The sequence below is a fragment of the Molothrus aeneus genome, chromosome 13 (genome assembly GCF_037042795.1).
Source record: "Molothrus aeneus isolate 106 chromosome 13, BPBGC_Maene_1.0, whole genome shotgun sequence".
In the NCBI taxonomy this organism is placed as follows: domain Eukaryota; kingdom Metazoa; phylum Chordata; class Aves; order Passeriformes; family Icteridae; genus Molothrus; species Molothrus aeneus.
Genome location: NC_089658.1, coordinates 6,001,054 through 6,026,290, shown reverse-complemented (window position 1 = coordinate 6,026,290; position 25,237 = coordinate 6,001,054). Strand labels below are relative to the sequence as shown.

Below are 25,237 nucleotides of genomic sequence, written 5' to 3'. Positions count from 1 at the left end.
TGGCTGATGGAACTTCACTCACAGTTCATCCAGACTGTAAGTCAGAACCATCTCTGCTGGGTATCATGTATGTTCTGACTCCTATGGGTTTTATCACCAGTGCTTTTCTGTACCAAAACCAGCAAGCACTGCTTTCCCAGCTGTTTGGACTTCATCTTAAACATCACAATATTTGATATTTTTCTTTAAACTACAGACAAAAATAGAACAACCTCTAGGTCCATTTTTTAAAAACTTCTTGATTTTTATGTGTACAATGTTTTTAAAAAGTAACTCCATTAAAGAACAAAACTTAGTAAGTGAACAAAAATCCCTTTCCAAAATACAATCTCTGAGGCTTCACCATTTCAGTGCAGTGTTCATGTTTTTCAAGGCTTTAGTTTGACTATGTATAAGACAATTAACTACATGGTAGAAGGTGGTGTAAAAAAAGCCTGAAGCAAAAATTGTCCCTGTAAAAAGGAAAGAAACATAGTTTTTGTTCTGACAAGAAATTCTCTCCTTTCCTTTGCTGTGGTACACAGAGCAGGATCTACAGGACATGCATGGACACATACCCTAAATACTTGGCATGCCTTCCCCACCCTTCCAGCAGCAAGGCAGCTCTCCAGCTCATGAGCTCATGCACAGCCCCACAGCTCTAATTCCTAAAGCACTCTGCATAAGGAGCAGAGCACAGCTCAGGATGCTGAATTTCCCTTTGCATCTGCACACCTGCACATCCGGGCTAGAGGGGCTCACACAGACACATCTCCATCCTGTTCCTGAAACTTTCTACCCAGCAGTTCATCTGAGATTATTGCCATGAATTCCATTAAATGTATTCAATTTATATCCTACTTAATTCTGTGAAAGTTTAAGACCCAAAACCCTTGCATCCTAAGGATAAATATCTTATATGCCACAGAAATCTTGATCTATGAAGTTTAAAGAATATTAGCATTTTTATTTTTTTAATTACTTCCTATGTCCCAAAATATCTTGCTGACCTGGCCCTTCAGTGCCTGCTTACTTGCACCAGCCCTGGGCTGGGATGTCTAACATTTGGGAAGGTCACCCCACTGCAGAACAGCTTCCTGTGTTATGGACTGATTAAAGACACAGACTGTGTTACATGAACTGTGGCCAAAGCCCAGTAAGGTACACTAATGCAATTACTGCTTTTCCTGAGGTCTCTCTATGTGGGATATAAGTGCAGGGGCCTCTTGGGAGGCAGACTTCCACAGAAAAGATTACCATGAATAATCCTAGAAAAAGGTCTTTCAGGAAACAACATATTACTTATTTGTCCTCGTGCCAGCTCTGTCTCAAAAACTGACAAGAGGCAATAGCCTCAGAAGCAATGGGCCTGAATGCAATTCACAGAAAAAGAAACACAGAAGAATGAGTTCACAGCCAAACAGGAACATTAATAAAGTATCCCTTTGATAATAGCAGGACATGCCTATAATACCCATGTTTTCACAACCACTTGAATCTTATCTCAAGAGATCCAATATCCCAGGCAGTAGAAATATCCTTTTGAAACTCGGATTTGTTCTTAACAACACAGTCTTTTCTTCTTTGAAAACCTAACACCTGCTCTCCAATCTGTATTTGTAATTCAGGCCCCTGTCCTGGTGGTTCTGCTGTAACAGAGAGCAGAGGGATCGCCTCTGGCATGTACAAGAATATCAATCTTGCTAATATGATTAGAAGCAGCTGTGAAGACAAATGTATACAGATTTTAAGCTGCCTGTGGTGTAGGTGCATGTAGCAGTTGCCAACATACACAAATCCTCAGGCCATCATCTTCTCCCTGCAGTTGATGCCCGTGCTAACTGGATATAGAACATGTGCTGCTTTCACTTGGCCTTCCAAATTCAATATGCAGCACTAACTGTGACCAATGGCCAATATAAACAGGTGGTCTGATCAGCAAAATTCCCACTTTCATGTGAATGCAATAAATATTTCAATAAGCAATAAGTATTTATTGAAATATCAGGCCAAATTACTGCAAATTGCAACAATTTAGTGAATTATTCAATAATTTAAATGCTGCAATAAACACCTTAATATGTATTGCAGTATAGTTTCGTAAATCATAAACTGACGAACATCTAGAATATATTGTATGTGCTATACAAACATGCAGCACCTCCTTCATATACAAACACTACACAAGCTGGCATACACATAATTCCTCAATTAAATGGTGGGGAGGGATTTACCAGTGCATAAATAAGACTAACTGCTTAGGTTTAGACACATGGTTTTAAAATCTGTTTGTGCACATTTCAGTGAACTAAAAAACATATTTCAGTTCTAACTACTGGTAACTGTTTGTCCCTTTGTAAACACTCCTGTCATGCAAATGAATCTCAAATAAAAAGATTTATTAGAGGCACACTTCATCAGAAATAATATCAACATGTAAGAATAAAAGTAAAATTTAATTTGTGTGAACAGTTTTGTCTGCATGCATTAGGCAGCATCCATGAAACTTGACAAGTCAGCCTGATTTTGAATTTCAAAATATTTTTTAAGGCCTTGACCATACTTTTATTATGATTTGAATTTTGCAGGTCTTCACTGTCAACCCATCACTCCTATTATTCCACTTGGAATGCAACATATGTTATCCTCAAGTACTGAAGTAATTTTCGTGGCAGTAGCAGCAAAAATACAGAATTACTGCTACTATTGGATAAGCCAGAGCTGACTTCACAGAACAGTGTGTATCAGAAAAAGGGCCAAAAGCAATCCTGTATTAAAAGACCATTCCTATCCCCAAAATTTCCTGCAGAACAATGCTAAATGTGAGCTGGAGATTGAGATCTTGCCCCGGGCTGTGCAGTGAGGGCAGGCATAGCTTCACGTACAGCACCAGGATCCCATTTCCTCTGTCTCAGCCCATGGGGCTGGTGCCAAGCGTGTTTATTGATGAATTCCCCATGCTCTGCAGCAGGCTGCACATGAACAACATTTTCAACCTAAACACAACCCACTAAAACTTCATACAGCTGAGGTTTGTTCTCCTCATAGACTGCTCTAAGAAATGTTATGTTTTGCTGTGATTGTAAACCAGGTAATGGTGAAATGCACTTGGGCTGGGCTGTACAAACATGCAGGAAGCTGAGCCTGCCCAATTTACCTGTGAGAATGAGCACATTAGCTCCAGGATTGCCTTTGGATTTGAAACAGGGAAGACTAAGAGATTGTCCATATAAAAGAAGGATAAATCACAGAGAACAGGGAGGGAAGAAATTCAATATACCAAGCAAAAAATAATCCTTATTGCTCTGCAGTATCAGATCTAACCATGGTGCTAGAAAACCAACATTCATCAAAAAAAAGCTTATAAACAGTCACTAGAGAAAGCTAGATTATTCTAAAGTCTCAGACTGTCTTTTCATAAACGATGAAAGAAATAACTAGACTTTCCTTCCAATTATTTTTAAGCTAAACATATATGGTATAAGTGACAGTAATGCATAAACATCTGAAAATACTGTAACTATCCAATAAAGGATTAAGAATGTTCAGTAAAGCTGATATGGGTTTTGGATTAAGATCAAAATGAAACCCTCAAAACGAAGCCCAGAACCTAACTAATTAAAAGAAAAAGCAAACACTTGACAGCAAGATTGTTAAATAATTGAAAACCCTCTCAAGGAGAATTAAGACCTTTTAAACTCAGAATAGCAAGTTCTAAATACATCATGAAACTAAAACTGGACAAATTAGGCTGTAATCAGCATGTCTTTTTACTCTTTTCCCTACTAATGTTCTGTATGTTCATTGAGATAAAATCACTGGGTTTTATTCTCTGTGTTTGGCTGCTGAGATTCAGGTTTGATTAATGGACAAACACTGGAGTCATCTCCATGGCAACAGCTGCTCCTGGGGTGAGAAACAGCAGCCCTGCAGCAGCAGCTCAGGGAGCAGATCCTCTTCTCAAACAGGCTGGCCTTGGGCTAAGGGGAAGCAGGGTTTAAAAAGGATCCTCCTCTCCTCCTCTGACCTGCTTTAACTGCCAGTCAGTCCCAGCTGGAGCTGGCCCAGCAGAGCCAGGCACCTTCCTGAATCAAACTCCATCATCTACACCACAACTGAATTGGTCAGTCTGAGTGCAGACAGATGTAACCATGCTGTATAAAACCAAGGAATGGGAAGCTGGCTGGTATTTCTGCTTTCCCCTGACAGTTTCTGTTCAGAATCAGGCTTTTCTTCTATTCAAACGACTTGGCCATGTGCAAGAATCTCTTTGATATATTGTATTTCATATATTGTATTTTCAGCATATTTTTCCATCTAGTTACAAACACAGTGGAGTCATCCAACTGATATTTTTCCCATTTTTTCAAAATTTTTAATTTCGTGAAAACTGAGTATTTCCTCACAATGTTTGTTTTGCTGAAAATTAAGACAGGGATGTCAAAATCATTTTCACTTTCTCATTTCACTTCAATGCTGAAACACCTTAATACACTGAAAATTAAAATAATTTTACATCCTAATAATACTACAATTTTATATATATATTTATGTTTTGACAATACTGATCCCAAATAATTTGATCCTTAAAAATGTTTTGTATTCCTGGAACATTTTTCCATTTTCAGTTTTTGTTCAGAGTTGGAATGAACACAAGTAGTCAAAATGTTAACACTGCAACAACACAATGCAACCCGCTCTCTAAGACACACAGAGCAATCAAACAATAAATTACATTACAACTCATGTAATTTTTACATAAACAATTTTGACATAAACAATGCCCTGTTTGTTTCAGGACGCTTTGGCTCTTGTCAGTAATGTTAAAGCACCTCATTTGCATTACAGAAAACCCAAGAGATATAGAGGGCATTTGAAACTGAACCTTACACAGAAAGATTAACTAACTTTCTCACTGCTAGATAGGAAACTTGTGCAAGCCTGAAACGCAGCTCTGCACCCACCCTGCCTTCCCTGGGGATCCCAGTCCCAGTGCCTAACGCCACATCCCCACCAGTCCTACTCCCAGCTCAGGGCCAGCAGCACTGTCTGCCTTTCACCAGATCTGCATTTGGTGCATTATTTATAATTTTACTACTTCAGTTGATCAAAGTAATGGACTAGATGTTGACTTTTCAGATGTTTTGGCAGCATAGTTGGAGGAACTTGAAATTATTAAGCAGATGTTCTGTGCCATAACTGGGGGCTTGTTTTGCTCTAATGAGATGCAGTATTTGTTACAATGAAGGAAATTGCTTGTGGATTTGCTATAATGCATTTTACATACATGGGGTTACATTTATACTGGAGCAATGAAAAGAAAATACAGTAAAAGTCTACATTACTTTTCAGGTCTGATGATGTCACCAGACTCATATTATTACATCTGAAAAAAGATCAAGCTCGACTTTTTGAGGTCTGTTTCTGTTTTTATACTTGATATTCACCTCAGTGGTGAAATGGGTCCAAACAGTTTGAATCTTTGTGATCTCTCTCCAGAGGAATCACAGTACTACTGCAGCAGAACCAACTAGAGTAGGCTGCACCTCAGTGTTTTTAGGCCTCTGACCAAAATTATGCAGAAGCAGATCTCCTCCCTTTGTAGATATATGAGCAAATTTAATGCACAGTTTCTCTGGCTCTTTCAAATTCAATTTTAAATTTGTGGTGTTTGGATTTAAATTCAGAGTCACATAGTGCAATATGGAAAGTAAATTAACAAATTCACAAGTTGACTAGGTGGACAAATGCCAGAGATTTGTATCAATCTGGGTGTAAGAGTGAGGACTGATCCAGAAAAACATTAACAAGAATCGTCTGTCCTTTGTAAAAGACCTCAAACTGTGGCTTAGATATTTATTATGCACCACGCTTATAAAACTTCCAAGATGTCTAATGGAAACAGAGCACAATAGAAGCCAGTTCTGCTTTTCATTTTATATACTACCACTGGGAATCTCTTTCTTCTGATGTTCATCCATATTGTAAGTTTTTTCTTCACAGTGGGTAAGAGTTTCCTTGCTTTGAAATAGCAATTCATCATAGCAAGAAGGAATATTGAGCATATATAAATGCCAGTCCAACTACTTATACTGTCTAAATTGGCAAAATCATTTAATTCCCTTCATAACACTCAGCACTACCAAGTAACTCTATCAAAACACTAACAGAACACTCCAGAGACACAGAAATGCCAATATTTAATTAATTATGTGCAACAGGCACCCACATTCTTACTAATATGTAGCTTCATTTTTCTAGCAAACAGTAACACCAGTGAGAGCTGTGACTCTGCTCCTTTAGAAAGCCTGTGAGATGAAGGAGGAAATTGTCCATCTGAGGGCTCTTAAAGGAATGCCACATTAAAAAATACACTTCAATCCTTAATCCTTTTGAACCCTCTGTAGAAGGTTATCTTTACAACATCTCATCCCTTGCCCCTCTTATAATCCTGCACAGTGACTCCAAACTAAGCCTGGCTCAGTGAGTCTCAGCCCTGAGCTGCAGCCACAGGCACTAAGCTTGGCTTTCCTACGCACAAACCATCAAATCTTCTCCCCACAGCCAGTGGTTTTATCAGAACAGGAGAGGCTTAAACAAACAACTTTACCTTGTGTTTGTCCCAGGCCAGAGCAGGGACAACCTGCAGGCAGGGCTGATCCTGCAGCAGTGGGTGGGGGCTGGGACAGCCCCTCCACAACAGCCTGGAAACGGCTGCACCTGTGATCAGAGCCACACCTGAGGCAGCCTGGATCTCTCCCTTTGGGCAAAAACTGCTCATGATTTAAGTGCCCTACACCATGCTTCAATGTCAAATATCAGTAAGCCACCAAGGAGGAAAACACAGCAGTAGCAGCCTGGCCAGATCTGAAACCTAAAATTCTAGACTCCAGCAGGCTCCCTAAAATTCTCAACCACAACTTCTGACCTGTGACCTTGCACCACACTGCTGTTGGTAACTATGACCAAAGGCTTTGGCCACACTTTAGACTGACCCAAAACTTAGTTTCAAAACTGAGAGGTATTTAGAATGCTAAACAGGTAAAATCCACAAATTTTAGTGGAACCAGAACTATATATCTACCATTTCAGTATATGTAGGTGTTAATTTCTGAAACCTGTATTATGCCATAGAAATTACATTAAGAAAATAGAATTTTACACCTAAATTTTCTGGAAAGTGTAAGTTCTACTACTGACAGCATGCGTAATGAATTTTTGAGTACACAAATGGAAACTATGAACATAAATGTTTAGATTCACATTTGAGTCTCTCTGAAGTTATTGCTTTTTTTCATATTAGCTGAGACTGGAACAGGCTCAAAATGAACAAACTGTAAGTGAAAAGTATCTTAATATGTAATTCTTTCAATATAATGTAACATACTCAGAAGAAATCAGTCCTCCAAAGGAGATGGGAAAGTCTCTGTTTACTAAGACCCCTTTTATAGTTCATTTTTCCATTTCTCCATTACTTCAGTGCTTGGAGCTCTTTAGAACTAGAACTTCTGCACACTAGAAATACATGTACTATTTTACCTTTTTAGGACAATTGTCAGTACTTTAAAAGTTCAACAGAATAAATGTTTCGTTTCTAGTCACCATTTTAATTACTCAGGAACACAGCAAAACAAAAGACAGACATTTTGGGGAGGGGTAAATCAGGAAAGTACTTTGGTCTCTGAGATGATCCTAAAGCCCTTCTTTGTGTACCTGTAACTTGTTGACAGAATGAAAGAAGAGTCTGAATCTCATGTTTATGTCACTTTTTTCCGAGTCCCTGCTCATACACCCACCCAAGAGAACCATGCCCAATTCAGCTCCCTGAACCTTTGAGCAGAATAGAGGCTGCAAGTGCACTCTTTGAACTCATCATTTTCAAAGAAACTGTGAAAATTTCTAGTGAGTTCCCTAGCCTCCATGGAATTATGTGCATACCAATTCTCTGAAAACAAAGAAATCTGGATATTATCAGCATGCAACAAAGTTTTTCAGGATCAGACTTCAGTTCCGTTCACTTTTTTAGTTACATGTGGAATTTTCTTCTAAATTACCTCATCCAAAAGCCATTGAAGCGAATGGGAAAAACTCATGCTGACCTGAACAATTCTTATACCATTAGGACCTATAAAAAGTTATATTTATATTGCTTTTCTTTAACTTCAGCAGCAACCTGACTGGGAGCTCTGCAGCCTGCTACACACACAGCACCACATTAGGACAATTGCTCTTGGCTGGAACAGATAAAATGTGAAAGCTTTTCTGAAATCAAACACATGGAAGATACTATGAAACTATTGAAAACCTTTTGAAATGCATAACTGAACCAACAAAAACCATTTCCACACATTAACTGAGGCAAAGATAGCGCATTCACTTGATTTTTGAAACTGCAAATAGTAAAAGAAATGTGCTGAATTGTACAAGGAATGTGTTGAATAAATATTTCATGCATTTAACAACAAAAATGGAACATGTCTTGATAATCCTTTGCTTAACTGCTGCCCTGTTTATTCAATACTCCCCAAAGTTAACGCATAACACGTTAAAATGACTACACAGTCTTAACCATGCAGCTCCATTGTATTCTCCAGACTATTTCATAAATTTGGGAGATAGAGCAGGATCACTGGGGTTCATGCAAGCAGTGCACACCTGCAGAACACTGTGACCCCCAAGTTTGCCCCCATTCTTGTCATCGTACTATAAGGAATGGTTGTGCAGATCTGCCTGACAAGGACTCCTAGGACTACAAACATGGAACTCATATAAAATAATTTCCTTGTGAAGCTGTAAAATACATCTGCTCAGAGCATCTGATCCTGCATGGCTCTGCTACAAAAGGAATCTATAACCAAACAGAACAGATTTAGGAGAATTCAGACTCGGACTCATTTTTTGTATCCCCAGAGGTGCAGGAATAAGGACAGGATGCCTTCTTTTCATTGGTGTTTTGCTATAAAGAATTCAAAGGAAGTTAAAATGTTGATTCAACAGCAAAGGCAAATTTTTTGAGTGAAATTTTGTTTCTGAAGCTTAATGGAGGACTTTTCCCATGGACAATAGGAGTCAGTAGACAATACCAGCAAACAAGACTAAAGCATCCCAAATCCAAATCTCAGCACTCATTATGCAGTAACAGTTACTGGGACACAGTAACCATCCACTGCAGAGTGGGAGAAATAACACAGTCAGCATCTTCATTTGTCCCCATTCTCTCCCTTATCTTGTGAAATGGAGATTCCAAAAGAGTTTTTTAATTCTTTCAGTGGGTAGGACTGCAGGTTGCCACATAACCTTTGGGAGAACTGAGAGAAAAGAGATAATGCTGATTATCTTTATTTCTTATTCCTACATGGCAGAGGTTTTGCTGCTGAGAAAGCTGTGCTTGGTCCAAAGCAGAGGGCTCAGAAAAGATAGAGACAAACCCCCTGGAACTGCCAGGGCAGGTTCAATTAAGTTCTCAGTGCATGTTAATTTAAAGCAACCTTGCTCAATGCTAATTTTCACTCCTGGATAATCACATTCATAACCACACCCTCGATCCCCAGTAGGCCTCTGTTTCCAGGGTATTCTCTTGCCCACCTTTACACAACTCAGACTCTCCCCAAATCAAAGGGATCCAAATCCTCAGCTGTCCACTTGCAGCAAGTTTTAGCCTGCTCTGCACAGCCACTGGACACAATGAAGCTATGTGAGAAGCACAGACAGATAAGGGCTGGGACAGATTGATTACATGAGCTCATACATTGTTGACTCCTGTAGCCCCACTTATTACAGACTTTGCCTGACAACCAAGTCAGACATTGACAAAGTTGTGCTAAAGTTACTAAATACTTAATACCAATAGCTTGTGTTTTGTGAATCAAAGCATTCCATTGATTCCATTTTATGGGATAGAGGTCTTGGGTTTTAATTCATTTCTGAATATTGGATGTCTGCATCTTGTTTCAAGGGACACTAATCGATAAAACAGACAAATTTCATCAAAGTATCTGTACCACTCACTGCTACACATGCTTTGCAAATAACAAATCTTCCTTCTACATTCTGTTCCAGCCTAAGAATCTTCAGTACCACACAATCTGGATACAATTTTGTTTCTACATCTGAGCCCGAAAGCCACAACATCTGCCCTTAACTTTCTGCTCCAACCAAAAGAACTAAAAAGTGTGCTTTGAAATGAGGGCATCCTTCTGCCTGGGACATTTCCCCAACTCACAATTAATGCAACTGGACAGGCCAGATATTCTAAAATGCACCAGTAAATATTGGTCACCTGGACAGAGAGGGCAGTGTCTCTTACAGCAAACCTAGGCTACATTTATCTAAGGCCTGTAAGAACGGGACAGATGTGACCTGCCTGCTTTCTCTCACTTCCCTGTCTTACAGATACATTCTGTTTAGATGGTTTACCTTCCATTGCACTTCAGAGTGTCTTGAATTTACAGCTGAATGACAACATTTGATGGATGTAATTTACCATTTTCCTAACGGCACTAATAACCATTTCCAATTCTTGAGGTTCATCCAGGTGTCCATCTATAAACACTCACTTCTTGCTCTCACCACTCTTTAACCCACTTTCCCCTCCAAACAGCAAGTAGAAAAGTGAAGAAATTCAAGTATGCACAATGAATTAAAACATTACATGTGGTGCATATGATCTACTACAGGGAAATGGCTCATTTCAGTCACCAGAGTATGGTGGGCCCTGCTTAAAATAGTACACTTAAAAAATACATATGCATTATTAATTATTGTAACAAATCTCAGAATCAAAGGTAAAATCCAGGCTATACTATCACTAAGCTTCTTACAAATGCAAATCAAAATATGTATATTAATAAAATTATACAGAAAAAGTAACTATAAAAGGTAAGTTACCATGTGGAAGCACTAGGTTTCCATATACATAAATATCTCAGCAATTTTTTTTATTAAAGGTTTCTATAGAAGTAGTTACATATTTCAGTAATACACAGGATATTTACAATTTCCAGGTCAAGCTCAACACAACAGATGTTCAGGAAGCAGATTTATAGATGAAGTCAAAGAAATGCCTCAGATACTTTACCACAACCATACTTATAAAAATGCAAACTTCCATGTGCTTTCTCTTGTGATCCATTCACAAACCAGCAATAAATAAAGGGGAAAACAGGGACACAGCATAAGTGAGCTTCTTGTTCTGCATTTGAATGAATTCTAGTCTCATAAGTGAGCAATATTTCAAACACATTTCAGTTAAAAGTGAAATAGGATGTTCAGTAATGTGTGGAAAATGGGTATTTCACTGCCTCACAAAGGATTTCCACTGAGTCTGAAGGAAATCAGGGATCATATTCCATGAGAATTCAAGAGGGATTTTATGCCTATAGTGCCTAAACTCTTGTCAGTAATTACAGGTATGTGCTTCAGGAAGTCTTGTATCTATCATTATGGAAGCAGGCACTGTTGGAGTTGTAACTAATCATTAGAAATAAACACTATCTACTTGTTACATTTCAAGTCTCCCAAAACTGTCTGATGCCTCACTGATGAATCTGTCTGCCTACAGCATTTCACATAAAAAAGGAGAAGCAAAACCAAACTGTCTTAGGAAATAAAGTGCATGCAATTAAAGGACATGCACTGTAAAGAACAACTAGCCACAGACTGGAATAGAAGCAATCAGAAATTTCTAACAGGTGGAGGCAAAAGAGAAGCAGAGAAGTATGGTCTGCTGCAATGAGAAATGAAGACTTCAAGCAGCTGCCTCATTGAATATAATAACTTGCAGCTGGGTGAACTGCAGCACAGCTGGATTATTTCTAGAGATACTGTGTACAGATTCCCAGTATATATGCATATATACATATATAGTTGCAAGATATATGTATATCTGTATGTTCACTAACGAGAAGTAAGTTACTTGAGAAAGTATAAATATAACAGTAATGACTTCTTGTCCTCTGCATGAAAACATTAGGTTGTCCAAGAATTGCACTCAAAGCTGAGAGAATACAGCTCAGCACAGCCTCTCCTGAGCCCCAAGGAGCTGGCAGTCACAAATCAGGGAAGGCCAGGCATTCATAAACTGGGGCTCAGTTATCTTTGGGTCTCAAGGACTGCACTGCCAAGGATCACAGGCACTCAGGAAACACACACCAGGACCCACCTTCCTGACCATACACAATGATCAATTCTCTGAGTACTCTAAACTGAAGTTCCACTTCCAGCTAACATAAACAGATGACACAAATGTTAGATTTCTCCATATATATCAACCTACACAGTGTTTCTAGAATGGTTTTGTACCAAGATGTAATGAACTGCAGCAATGGACACTGAACTAATAATGTGCATAGAAACAATATATATCTACAATTTGTTTATAAACATATCTTACAATTTTAAGAGGAGAGAAAAAACCCCACGCTAAACCTCTGAATACAAGCATAATATATTCAGGCTTGGCCTTGGAACATCTTTCTGCTATTCCACCACTGAACGGAAAATACTCCACAAACACCTTATTGATGAGACTTTAGAAATGAATAAATGCTCTCCTCTCAAGCCCTTATACCCTTATGGTCTGCACAAAGCCCAGGCCACTGAGCTACAACCTCCCAAGCCCGAAACACCAGCACAGAGCAGCTCTGTGCCTACAGCTGGCTGTCCAGGATCAACAAGTGGCTTCTGCATTGTCCTGGTAACTGCACTCTCTGTACCAGCCCTCAAACCAGCCCTCTCTGACCCCTGGCTACTCCAAGTGCTTGATGCTACATGCACCTCGCAGCACCTGAGCAAGATTTTACACAGATCTTAGGCTTTTCTTCCATTTTATTAATGAGACCTCATTCAGTGTCTTCAGTGTCACCAACTGCCAGCAGACTCAAGAAGTTGCTAAGAAACTTTAATATCTTGTGTTGGGCCACTACATTCTGATGTGTTAGAAGCAGCCATTTTGTCATTCAAAATGAGTGACAACTGTTAAAAATCCAGCAAGAAAAAAACTAAAAATCAATAAACGCTGCAGCTTTGCATTACTCTTCAGTCTCCATCTTAATACCCAAACTGATTCATACTAAATCCTAAATACCTCTTGTCTGACACAAAGTATTGAAGTTGCAGAATTTACTAGACACTGGTGGAAGCTATAAATTTCATTTTCTTCAGAGCTTATATTTATCCCAGCTGTAGCAGGCAGACATCTCTAGCTAGAAGTCAGGTTACTAAAAGGTACTTTAAGACAAAAGTGAACTGATAAATGATTTTACAGCATGTACAGATTTACCTGTACTGTGAGTTCTCCTCTGAACACAGCACAGTCTTCAGGATGGAGTACTGACCTGAGTGTCATTTTAGAGAAAAGAGTTCCATTGAAGTTCAGCGTGAAAAACCACGCTGACCAAATATCCCTCCATTCATTCAATGCTTGGATTCTGATACATTTCAAGTAAAGAAAAGCCAGCTGAAACTGCCTCCTGGCCTGTCACAAGGCTGGGTGCTGATTCCTGGCCCTGTCAGCCTCTTTTGCCCCAGCTGACTTTCAATCGCTCTTTGTGGTGCCCATCAGTAGTCCGGTCTGGCAACAACAACACTGGGGGACACTGGGGACACATTCTTCCCCCCAGAGAAAATGCAGCAGTGACATCAGTGCCATTTGACACACCCTGCTTTCAGCTACAGGAATTCTCATTCCAGCTGAAACTCAGCCTGACTCCCACTCTGCTCCCAGGAGCAACGCGGTATTCCAGGCTCTGTACCAACCCCTGGCTCTCAGCACCAAGCACAACAGGGAGGTCAAAGCAGCAAGCCAGGCATCCCAAGGAGGGATGGAAGAAAGGCTGCCAGGCCTTGCAGAGCTCCTGCTGCCAGCCAGAGCCCGCTGTGCCCGGAGCAGGCGAAGGAGCAGCACCCGGAGCACCCAGCGGGGACGGGGCCGCTCCGGGAATGGACAGGGCCGCTGAGGGGACGGACGGGGCCGCTCCGGGGACGGCCGGGGCCGCTCCGTTCCCGCTCCGCGCAGCCCTCCGGCCTCCAGGCCTGGCTGCCAGCAGCCGCTCTTCAGCTGCTCCCGAGATCTGAGCGTGGCTCCGCTCCTAGAAACTCGGCTGGCTTCATGCAGCACTTTGAGCCAAAGACATCCTGACTCTACCGAGTGGAACTGAATCAAGTGTACAGACAGCGCTGGGATGATCCCCGAGCCACGTCCCCGCTCCTGCTATTGCCTCCAGAGCCAGCATGCAGCCAGCCCCAACACAAGGCACAGCTGCACACGTAAAATCACACACACATTGGGAACAGCCAGGATTCCTGGGGAGTACATGGCCTGCTCTGCAAACAAGTGCAGTCACCTGAAAGGGGAGCTCTGAAACTAGAGCTGATTTATATACAACAAAAAAGCAAACCAAAATATCATTTGGAGGCTATGCTTGGTCAAATATGCATTTTAGAAAACTTTCCATTAAAAAGTCACTGTAAAATAACAAAACAAACAAAAAAAAACCAGAATAATTTCCATTTAAACTTAACATTTCCCTTACTTTGAGGGAAGAGCCTCTGACTTTCAGTGGACCAAGCTCTGATTTGCAAAAAAACTCTATCTTTCTCTAAGAAAATGAAATTGCTCAAACCTTGCAATATTTTTCTCCTTGTAAATTCCTTCACTTAGAAGGAAGAGAAAAGCCAAGTCCCCAAAGAACACATTTTTAGCTCTTTCAAGTTTTACACACTTGGGGGGCAGCCCTGACTGGTCACCATCCTGAAGAGCAACTGGGCCAGTGAAGCCCAGCATCCCTGCAGGACCCTGCAGAGATCAGAGCTCACGGTGCCTGTGCCTGCACAGGTGGAACAGAAACCCATGGCTGGCTGGGACTGCTGCTTAAAAGGCTGTTTATTACACATACCTGGCTGACATTTTCAAACAGAAGTCAAAGCAAGAGGGTCTGCAGCTGACCAGGATTTTTTGCAGTTGTTCATTTGAAAATACTGCATTTGACAATGAATTTTGGATTTATGAGACTATCCAGGTATCCCCCTGAAGACAAAATATCAGGCACAGGTTCTCCTAAGAGGACTTTATTCCATATTTAACCTTACAGAGAATTTCTGACAAAAAAGTCTGCAGCTGTCCCCCTCCTTTCAACAAATGCAGCCTTTTTTCACTAAGAGAGACTCCTGTGGCTACATCCCCACAGTTACCCTTTTCAATCCACCAATAGGTTCTCTCTTTTCAATAGATTCTTTTACCCAGCCATCAAAAGGTTATGAATTTTTCATCACAATTGAAAAGGAAAGTTAACTGAACTTAATATTTCAAATTAAAAGAGTTCAATTATCAGTATGATTAAAACATTCATTATTTCTTTAGAGTTAAACTTCCTTACAGGTGTTATGGTTACATCACTGTGATGTTGTCCCTCTGCCACAACTGGATCCTTCTTCTCAAATCCTGCCTTTAAAGTCATCATGTGCTATTGGTTCTCACACACAAACAAGGTTTTTCATTAAATACTCTACATTCATAGGGTTTATAGTCCTTCTAATATGACTTTTTTAATAAAGACATAAGTTTCTGTTGGAGCAGTGGATAAAATGGGTTAGAAATGCAGCTGCACCAATCTGAATGAGGGAGAAATAAAAATATGCATTTTTTTAAAAAACAACAATAATCACACTTAACTCACCACCAAGACAGTGCTGTAAATTACAGTTTAACTGCCCTTCTTAATCCAGTATAAACATTAGGAGCAAGCTGTGCTATGCAGGGGAGGGAAAAAGAAATGATCATGGCATGTTCTAGATCCCCTGATTCATCCTTCCTGGCAAAAGATGGAGAGAGTCAAAGCTGCTGTGTAGGAAGCAAGGAGAGAGAGGTGGGCTGAGCTGCCTCAGCACTGCCTGGGACTTCTCAGCTGGGGTTTGAAAAGGGCTGCATCAAAGCTAATACATCATAACTCTTCAGGGCCACCTTTAGAAGCAGTGCTGCCTGCAGAATGTGCCTTCAGCCGTGTTGCATGCTGGGGTACCGGGCTTCTTGCTCTGCCTGAATGCATGGTACAGAGTGCCAGAGTTGTACAGCTCTGAAACTTCCTTTTCACAAAGCCAAACGTGGCTTTAACTAGAAACAGCATACACTGAATGCTCATAATTGGAGATAAAGAGGTGCAGCTCTGCCACTCCTCACTTTGCTCACAGTAGATAAGAGCAGGACTGAGACATGGCTAATTTGAAACAACCATTATCAGATCTACCTGAGTGTCATCTGCACTGACTCATGTTCAGCTGTAAAAATAGGTAACATCAGCTGTGATGGCTCCCAGTAAGTAAAAATCACATCTGCCTTTCCAAAACACAATCTGTATAATAATGCAAAACCAAGTTGTTTTCCCTTACCTTCTGCAAAAGGTTCCCATTCATAAAATCGACCCATAAATGGCTTGTTATTGTATGATGCACACTGTACCTCTCTAATATTCCTGCTGCTTTCAGGACACATCTGTTTAGATTAAAAAAAAAAAAAGTAGCATTATAATCAACAGCGAAGTTAAGCCTTCATATTAATGAATTTTAGAAGGTTAGTGAAGGCATTGCAAAATTCTAATCCAGATGAATGATATAAACATCAGGAGACCTCTTAAAAACAGGTAACAAGCTGTGCTGTTAAGTAACAGTATCAGAAGTGCCTGTTGAAGAAAATTAATTTGTGAAGTTAATGGAGCAACAGTTTTATTAAAAAAAAATAAGGTTCTATTGAGCTGTCATCTTCCTCAGCAACAGCACACCACTTCAAGATAAATTCAATATTAGATTAGAATTACTTCCTTGTCACAACAGCTTCACATTTTTCATTATTAACTTTTTGGGCTCAGATTCAACAGAGTTGAAACACTCAACATGCATGCTTCCATAACTTATTAAAAGTTGACCACAGCAGCTTCTTATTCTCATCCTATGCTTCTATACCATATTTCCACTTTTCCTTTTGTATTTCTACATGCTGCTATTACAGTCACTGCATGACTTTGCATTTCAAGTCATGCCTTCAGATCCTGAGCTCTTGAAACTTAGGAGTTGGTGTAGGAGTTTTGCGACTAAAGAGCTGCTGCTGTACAAGCACGTGTGCACACACAGGTATTGAGGCAGGGCAGGTGTTACAGATGGAAGTGGCATCCTCCCTTAGCTCACCTGCAATGCACACCTTTGGCAGACCAGCCTTGTTTGCATGTGAAGTAGATTCCAAAAGCAAATACAAGTTAAATACTTAATGACTTTGTTCTGCGGGAATCCTCACTGCAGTTACAGCAGAAGTTGACTCTGTGTGTGGGCACATGCAAAGGGGAGAAAGGCTTCTACTAAAGGCAGGGGGTTAATTAAAACAATTTCTATGCCTGGACAAAATAGGCAAGCTTTGGGCACAGACGCAATTTTTTGCATAGCCTTTAGATAATAAAAATGACTACTAAAAATACAATTCAAAACCAGTAGAATTTGCATTAAATACTTGACTAGAACAACAGAATATTTTTTCTAGATGACAGATATCAAGGGAAAGCTGGAGATAACATTATATGAAAACAGAATGGCTAAATAACTGTGTTTTCAAAGGGAACAGAAGAGAATCACTAAGAACAACTCTTGTTGCAACTACAAGTCAGTTCTCTTATGTCTGTATAGTAGGAAAGATTGGATGTCTGCTGGGGAAGCCAGGCACATCAGAGATCCCAGAGGAGTTCTTGCTTTGTATCCACCATCTCCCTAAGATGCTTGTAACTGGATCAAAGAGATATCACAGTCAAGAGTTTTCAAGTGGGCTATAAACTGTACCAAACACATGCCCAGGGGAAGGTTCATGGACTACTTTATCTTCTACTAAAATCATGGTAACAAATCTTCTAGAATAAACACTGTTTCTGGCCAAGCAGCCATCTGTGCTTCTTCGCCCACCCTTCTGAGATCTCCAAGTACATGCAAATACTGCTTTCCTCAACAAACCCTCTAATAAAAATTTTAAAAACCACTAAATCCAAAAAAAACCAAAAACAAACAAACAGAAAGCCTTCCCTGAAAATAGGACCATGAACCACCACATTGGAAGGGTGGGACCAAAAGCCTTTCCAGTGCCAAATGCAGAAAGCAAAGCTGTATTCCCACAGCTGAAGCACAGCTCCTTCTGTGTGTGGCATCGCAATGCAGAATTTATTCACCACAACCACCATCCAAGGCAAGGAAATGTATTTTTCACAGAAACCAATTATTGCACATATCCTAAAGGTGAAGGGACAGAACCTGAGCTGGCATAAATTAAGGTCACTACACTAAATTACAGCAGAACAAACATGAGTTTGTACCAGCCAAGAAGGCAGCCTCAAGGGTTTCTTTCTGGAATGCTTTTCCCTTTTTTTGGCACACGTTTTCTACCAGCCTATTGTGAGGTTTAGTTGCTTCTTGTTTTTCCTTTTCTGACCCTTGAGCTCATGCTCTCGTGTACCAGTATTTCTGGCTCATAAACCATTTCCTGTGCACCCTGCTCATACCAACCGCAGGCAATGTATGAGTAAAAATATCAAAATATTCATTGCTGTTGCCAACAAATAGTGACACCATCTCTTCTAAGATCCTTTTCATATAGCTACAATTTCTGTTTTTAAACTTATTGCCCACAAGACAGAGACCTCAGTGCTTTAAAGGAGGACCAAGGACAGAAAAATACACTGAACTCTGTGTGGATCAAGCAAAAAATCAGAAGAACAGGCTAACTCAGAACATCCCTGCTACTTTAGAAGCCCCAGCTCAGTTGCCCTTCCTTCATTTCATTCATCAAGATTTAATTACTATATAAAACTTTGAGGAAAAATTTGAGCAATCTGATTTGCAAAAACACTTTGCTGCTTTGTTCTTGATACAGATTTTTAATGTCTTCTAAAATATTCTTTAGCTATGAAGTACAAGTAGGCAAAATTACTACAGTCCATGAACCACCAAGGCTTAAGAGTTACATTATACTCTATGTATATCCTAGTTAACATCTATGCACCATTTACTAGCCCCACCTAAATTGTTAATGCACAGCTGAATGCAATGACAGTTTTATGCTGCCTACAGCTCAGCCTCCCTGAAAATGAAATCCTTGAGCCTTTCTCAGAAGACCTAAGAGTGCCAGGCACTGTCTCTTGGCCTCTCTGGCTTTTTAGCACTTTTGCAGGCAGAAAAGCATTAAAATAAAAAGTATGACCCGGTACAATGAAAAATGAAGCTTCAGTATAGGGGCTCCTCTAGATCCTCATGTTTTATTTATTCCCTGAGAGTACAAGCTATTTTTACACTTCAATTTAATTACTATTTCTGTCATATCTAGCTTGACTAAAACTCCTAAAATACAGCAACAAGCTTCTGTGATGAGAAGATGGCAAGCCCATCTTCTAGTTCCAGTGTCTAACAGTTGCCCCTTCCAGAGTTCACCACAGGCTTCCCAGCTCCCAGGCAGGAGAACTGGGGCAGCCAGGACACAGCCCTGGGGCTGCAGCACCACCCCACAAGAGAACTGGGGCAGGCAGGACACAGCCCTGGGGCTGCAGGTGCTTCCCAGCATGCACAGAACTGGGGCAGCCAGGACACAGCCTGGGGCTGCAGCACCGCCCCCAGCTCTGCCAGCCAAGGGCAGTGTGCTGGAAGCAGCAGGCACATTGGCATGGCTGCAGGTGAAGAATGTTCTCTGGCTAAGCCAGACTGCTAGGATTTAAACAGCCCAGATCTCTTTCCAAAATTTCCCAGAGACTTTTGGAATGAACTTTGCTGTAATATTTAACTTACTGCGTGATTCTCCCTCGGTTTCCCCTCAGTGACATCAAGGCATTAAAATCACGCTGCCTGCTGGAGACTTGAAAACAGTGTTTTGGTAAACAAAATGTTGACTTTGATTCAGGGTTTTGTTAATGACAGATCTGGAATTTCATTTTTTTCCCCTCAAAAACTTTGTCCGGTGATTACTAAGGGAGTTATTAAGGGAATCCTTTTTAAACCAGATCTAGGGAGGCCAAAGCAGCAAAAAATGTACTTTGCATCTACTAAGATAAATCTCAGATTCCTTTGTGTAGAGGCAGATATAAATTATCTAGAAATACATACTCTGCTGGGAGAGGGTTTTTAAATTATTGTTCTTTCAGCTGTGCACTGTAACATTAGATACAGCATCTAGAATGCATGATTTTGTATGGTTTTAGATGATCTTTCTCCTACTTCAACTATGCTGCTTGGACAACACAATAACGTAAATTTAGCACTTGGGGCTGCACTCAGCAAAGTGCCTTCAAAGTGCTGGATATTGGTATTTTCACACAGGGTAAGGTGTCTCAGAGCTGCCCCTGCTGCATTTGCACTCAGCTGTTTCGAGGACACTTTAGCTTTTCTTGCTGTGCCTTCAGAGCGTGAGGAAATCCCCAGCAGCAGCACAGCACTGCCCTGACCAGGCAGGCAGCACTCAAGGGTCAATTTTAGAAGTGTCCCTTTGTCTTATTGGACCTCAGGCCACACTTCTTGAAATGCACTGTGCCTGCTGTTGATAGAAACTTTGTACTTTGGAAACAGTGGCTTTATTTATGCCTCAGTTTCTTCTGAAATATGCAGGTATGAAAGTCTGAGGGACAGCAACACACAGTATTCTCTTAGTCATGTCCATTCAAGTTTTCTTAAAATGACCGGCTAGTACAGTTAAAACAAAGAAACCACCCTGTTAGCTTTTTAGCTTTTGGTTAACATTTGAAAAGCACACTTTTGAACAAATCCTTGACACTTGGTTTAATTAAAGAAGTGCTGGCAAAACACCAGAAAATTATCAGTCGGCCAGCTGTGGGCTCACATCTGCCATTAGCAAAGCTGTGTCAAAGCTGTGCTGAGATAACACTTCTGGAAATGTGTAAAGGGCTGATTTGGTCCTGAAACCACCTCTACAGGCAATTAAAACATTGACTAAGATTTTTGGCAATGTTTCATTCTTATGACCTACAGTAACTGGCAAATGCTTTTTCCAAGGCCCTACATCCCTTCTTGATTCTCCAGGTTCAGACATAATTAATAATTAATATTTTCTCTGTGTGCAATACTACATGCTTAATTAAGTCGAAATAATCTAGTTGTACTCTTGTTTTCATTTTTGTAGTGGTCCTATAGAATCACATTCATCCTTTGGAATCCCAATGGAAAAACAGATCTCCGAAGAAAAATAATTTAAATACTTGTTTCTTAAACAGTAATCTGAAAATTGTTCTTTCCTTCGCAGAGCTTACTCTTAAATGTATTGCGTCCTTCAATATGCATAGTCTATAAATTCTAGTTCTTTACACAACAAGCCACCACATCTGCAGTGAACTTTGAACTTCTGCTCTGAGCTGCTGGTGTCTTGTTTCTTCTGAAACCTACAGAAGTTCCAAGTCCACGTAAGAAAGTGGAATGCATGGTCCTTCAAATGTTAATTTTCCAGCTAAGCTGTTTCTCTTTGCATAGCCAAGGACTGTGCTTCCCATATAGGTAGTACCTCAAATCAAGGCAACCTAGTTTTTTTGTTCAGCTGAACACCCACTGAAAGAGAAAAGGGATCTATTTAAAATCTGGAGACACTTATTTCCACAAAAGTCCTAACTTTATAAAATGGTAAGAGAACATAAAGACAACTGTCTGCCAACCAAGAAAAAATGTATATAAGGCATATTAAATATGTCTAGATATCTGTGGCACAAAATACCAGACACAATTCAAATGGAACTGATGCTCCTGAAAAACCAAAACGTGCAAGAAACTTGAAAATGCATGTGAAGAACAGCTCTGCAGTAAAAACAGTGCTAGCCAGCTCTGGTTACAGTGCACAGCCACAGACAGTGCTCTGAAAATGTCTGGCCTGACATGCAATGAGAATTTCCATCTGGGAATGCAGTGGTATCTGCCTAAGTTTATGAGGAAGGAGCACCTGTACTGGCAGACTCTGCACTGCCTCAAGCCATGAATTTACAGCTCCGTGTCTGCTGCAATGCAGACAAGCAGAGTAATGACAGTCCCTGTAAACTCCAGTGTGCTCCACTAACCACAGCCTCCAGGCCAGCAGAGCCCGTGGCGGCCATGGGGCACTGCAGCCCCTGTCTTCCCCCTCATTCCTTTCAAGGGCTGCCTGTCACAGATGGTAAAGAGCTCAGTTAGGTGTGTGCACAACACAAAATCAATGGACTTCTACCAGATCCCATGCAGGGAGCAATGAGCTGGTGTTTGGATCAAGGGAGATGGGCCCTGGCAGAGCCATGGGGAGCCTGCCTGCCCCAGCTATTTGTGCCTGCCACTGCCATGGGCCAGGGAACTGCTGCCCTCTCAGCCTGCAACTTGAGAATGCTTTTTTCCATCAATATTTCAGCTTTGCAACAAGAAAGTCCTCTGAATTTAACAAGAAAAGTCTTTGAAGTGCTACCCAAACCTGATCTTTATTAACTGCAATCTAGCAGACACGTAAGGCATTAATGCATAATGTGGCAAGTGCATCTATTACTGCTTTACGTTTTTTCCATCCTGTAGCACTTTACATCTGAAAATGCAGTCTGTCTAATAATGGGGAAGAAAGCTCAACCAAACAGATGGAAAAAGAAGTATTTCTGCTTAACTTCACAGGTTTGTGGCTTTTTTCTTTTTAAATTCTCACTGACAGATCCTTCTGATTAAACTGAAATAACTTATTTTATTTCAGATTTACAGCAACTTGTAAAAGATTCAAGTCCAGCTTTGGTTTTAAATAAAATCTGAGTCACTCATCCATCCCACACAAAGCATCTCCAATGATCTAATGTGCACAACTGGAAACGTTTGGAACTCCTACCTTAGGAGGGGCTAATCAAGGAGCTATAATAGGAAAATTAACAGTACATTTCCTCAGCAATACCAAAAATGTGTCAAGAAAATACTCCAGTTATGTTTAATGCTAAAATTTTACAAATACTATTCCAAAAAAAACCTAAGCAACCAACCAACAAAAAAATTCTGAGAAGCAATAATTGGTTTTTATAAGATGGAAGCTGAGCAGTTAGAAAATGGAAGGCAAATGCTGGAAACAGACCATGCTGGAACAGAGCATTATCTGCTGTAAAGCAATACAAGTACATCCTGAAAGTCAGGCCTATGTCAACTCACACCTGCACACTGAAGACTGTTGCTAGTCTTTTTTGATCCAGCTAAAGACTAGATGACTGGTCTTTTTAAAGCTGGAGTTTTTTAAAATATAGTTACTACTTTACAGTCCCAAATTTCTTTTAGTACCCAGGCCCCTGAGCAAAGAGCTACTTCAGTATGGAGACTGGAGTTCACACAGAATATTCCTTCCATGCTCCCAAGCGAGCATCAAAAGCTTGCCATTTGCAGCAGAGATCATAACTGCTTTGTACAGCTGCTGTTCCCACTCTCAGCAGTGCTATCACTTTTCTATAGAAATGTGCTGCACTAAAAAATCCCACAGATACAAGAATCCCTCCAATCACATACCTGTTTATAGAAACACTACACAGTGCTCAAGGTGCCTAAACTGCAAGCTATTGCCTCATTTAATGGGAAATCAATGAAAAGCTACTTCCATTTCACACAATCTGGTTCAAATGAAGAATGCCTTAACATGGAAGCTTTCAGCTTCATCATCCTGTACTGTCTCACCTGTCTACCTTATTCAAATACACCTGCAAAATGCAACATGTTCTATTAGTCCTTCTCAGAAAATGGGAGGTTTATGTACTAATAGCTGCTTTCCTATACTAGCAATAGCCTTCTTTATACTAGAAATACCAACCACTCCAAAACCCTCTCTGGAAGGCACCACCAGTATCAGCTATGAAATACCCTGAGACAAACTCATGCTTGATCCATCTTTAGTAAAGTTTACAGACTTTAAGCAAAGTTGATGTGTCTAGTCCTCATAGTTTGTAGAAAATTATGCCACTGTGCTAAAACATCTACTCTAGGGCTTCCAGCAGTATTTTATTCCATTTTTATAGAGTATTGTTCTTGGAGCTGCCTGTTCTTTCTGGGGAGCAGTTTTTATGTGACTCTCATTCTACCAGCTTCAGCAGTGGGCAGGAGTAATCCTCCAGCAGTTTTCTCTATGAAAGCCCAATCAACTTCAATGGAAACTCAATTTCATGCATTCCATTTAAATGACTGCTCTTTGTGTGGGAGGAGGCACCACCTGAATGGTTCCGGCAGGAGGACTAAAAGGTTAAGGAAGTTTCTGATTGGTATTACCACAATAATCTACTTTTTAATTAAAAATTCATGCTGCAGCAGTAATCACAATATTTTTAGAGAATGAGCTCTAGTCTAAGTAACAACCAGACAACAGAAATGTCAATGTGGTGCTACATGAGAGAGAAACATACAGGCAAATGTAAGCTGTTACTACAACCAAGGGGAATTTGAAATGGGGACAACGTATTTTGTTCATTTTTGTTAGAAAAAATGTAAAATCTAGGATGTGGAACAATTTATTTTCCACAAAAAGTGAACACCTTTAGAGTGATGTAAATGCAACTTAAAAACAACTTTGAGCTTGGAGGAACCCAGTGTGGAAACAGAAATTGCAGCATTATTTATATTTTAGAGTTCATGTTTCCATCAAAAATGAGTTTCTGATACAACATACACTTAACTGTTCCTGTGATATATTCTTTCCTCCTAGGTCATATACTTCAAAGAAAAAGAAAAAAGGCACTTCAAACCAACTGGCAGATACATTTGTCTTATTTTAGAACGGTTTAATATAGCTGCAGCTGGTAGCACTGTCCATTTACTGATGAGTTTGTCCAACTTTAGCCTCTCAGACTAAAACTTTCCACTCCTGTTATCATCTGTTTTAGTCTCTTTTTCTGACTGAAGCATTTCATCCCAGAACGAGTCCAAAGGAAAACAAAAGGAAGAAGTGTTTTATTTTTTCCTGTGCTCCCAATGTTCTGACTTTTTTTTTCCTAATGTAACTGCCTATTCTATTTTAATAAGTGAAATTATGTCAGCCAGGAAAGTGGGTTTTTTGTCAAGAATGCACCCTCTGCTTTTTCTATGGAAATCCACTCAAGTATAGTCAGGTCACAAGAATTTTAAAAATAATGCTGATAACGTACTTTGTACATTTCCAATCAAAACCTGTCAAAGTTCTGCATCTAACCTGGAGAAACAATCTGTTCACAAGTGTGCTCCATACCTGAGGCTCAAAGAGGCTGAGCAGCTTTCCAGCAGTTATTGGAAAGTGCTCCTGAGG

The 25,237-nt window shown here is 40.2% G+C and overlaps 1 protein-coding gene across 1 annotated transcript in view; it reads right to left on the bottom strand.

Annotated features, from left to right (window-relative positions):
* THSD4 (thrombospondin type 1 domain containing 4) overlaps window positions 1-25,237 on the bottom strand; it is a 212,098-nt gene that overhangs the window by 148,082 nt on the left and 38,779 nt on the right. Inside the window, exon 5 of the mRNA XM_066558881.1 lies at window positions 16,363-16,465. Coding sequence (XP_066414978.1) covers window positions 16,363-16,465 — 103 coding nt within the window. The remainder of the gene's footprint in view (window positions 1-16,362; window positions 16,466-25,237) is intronic.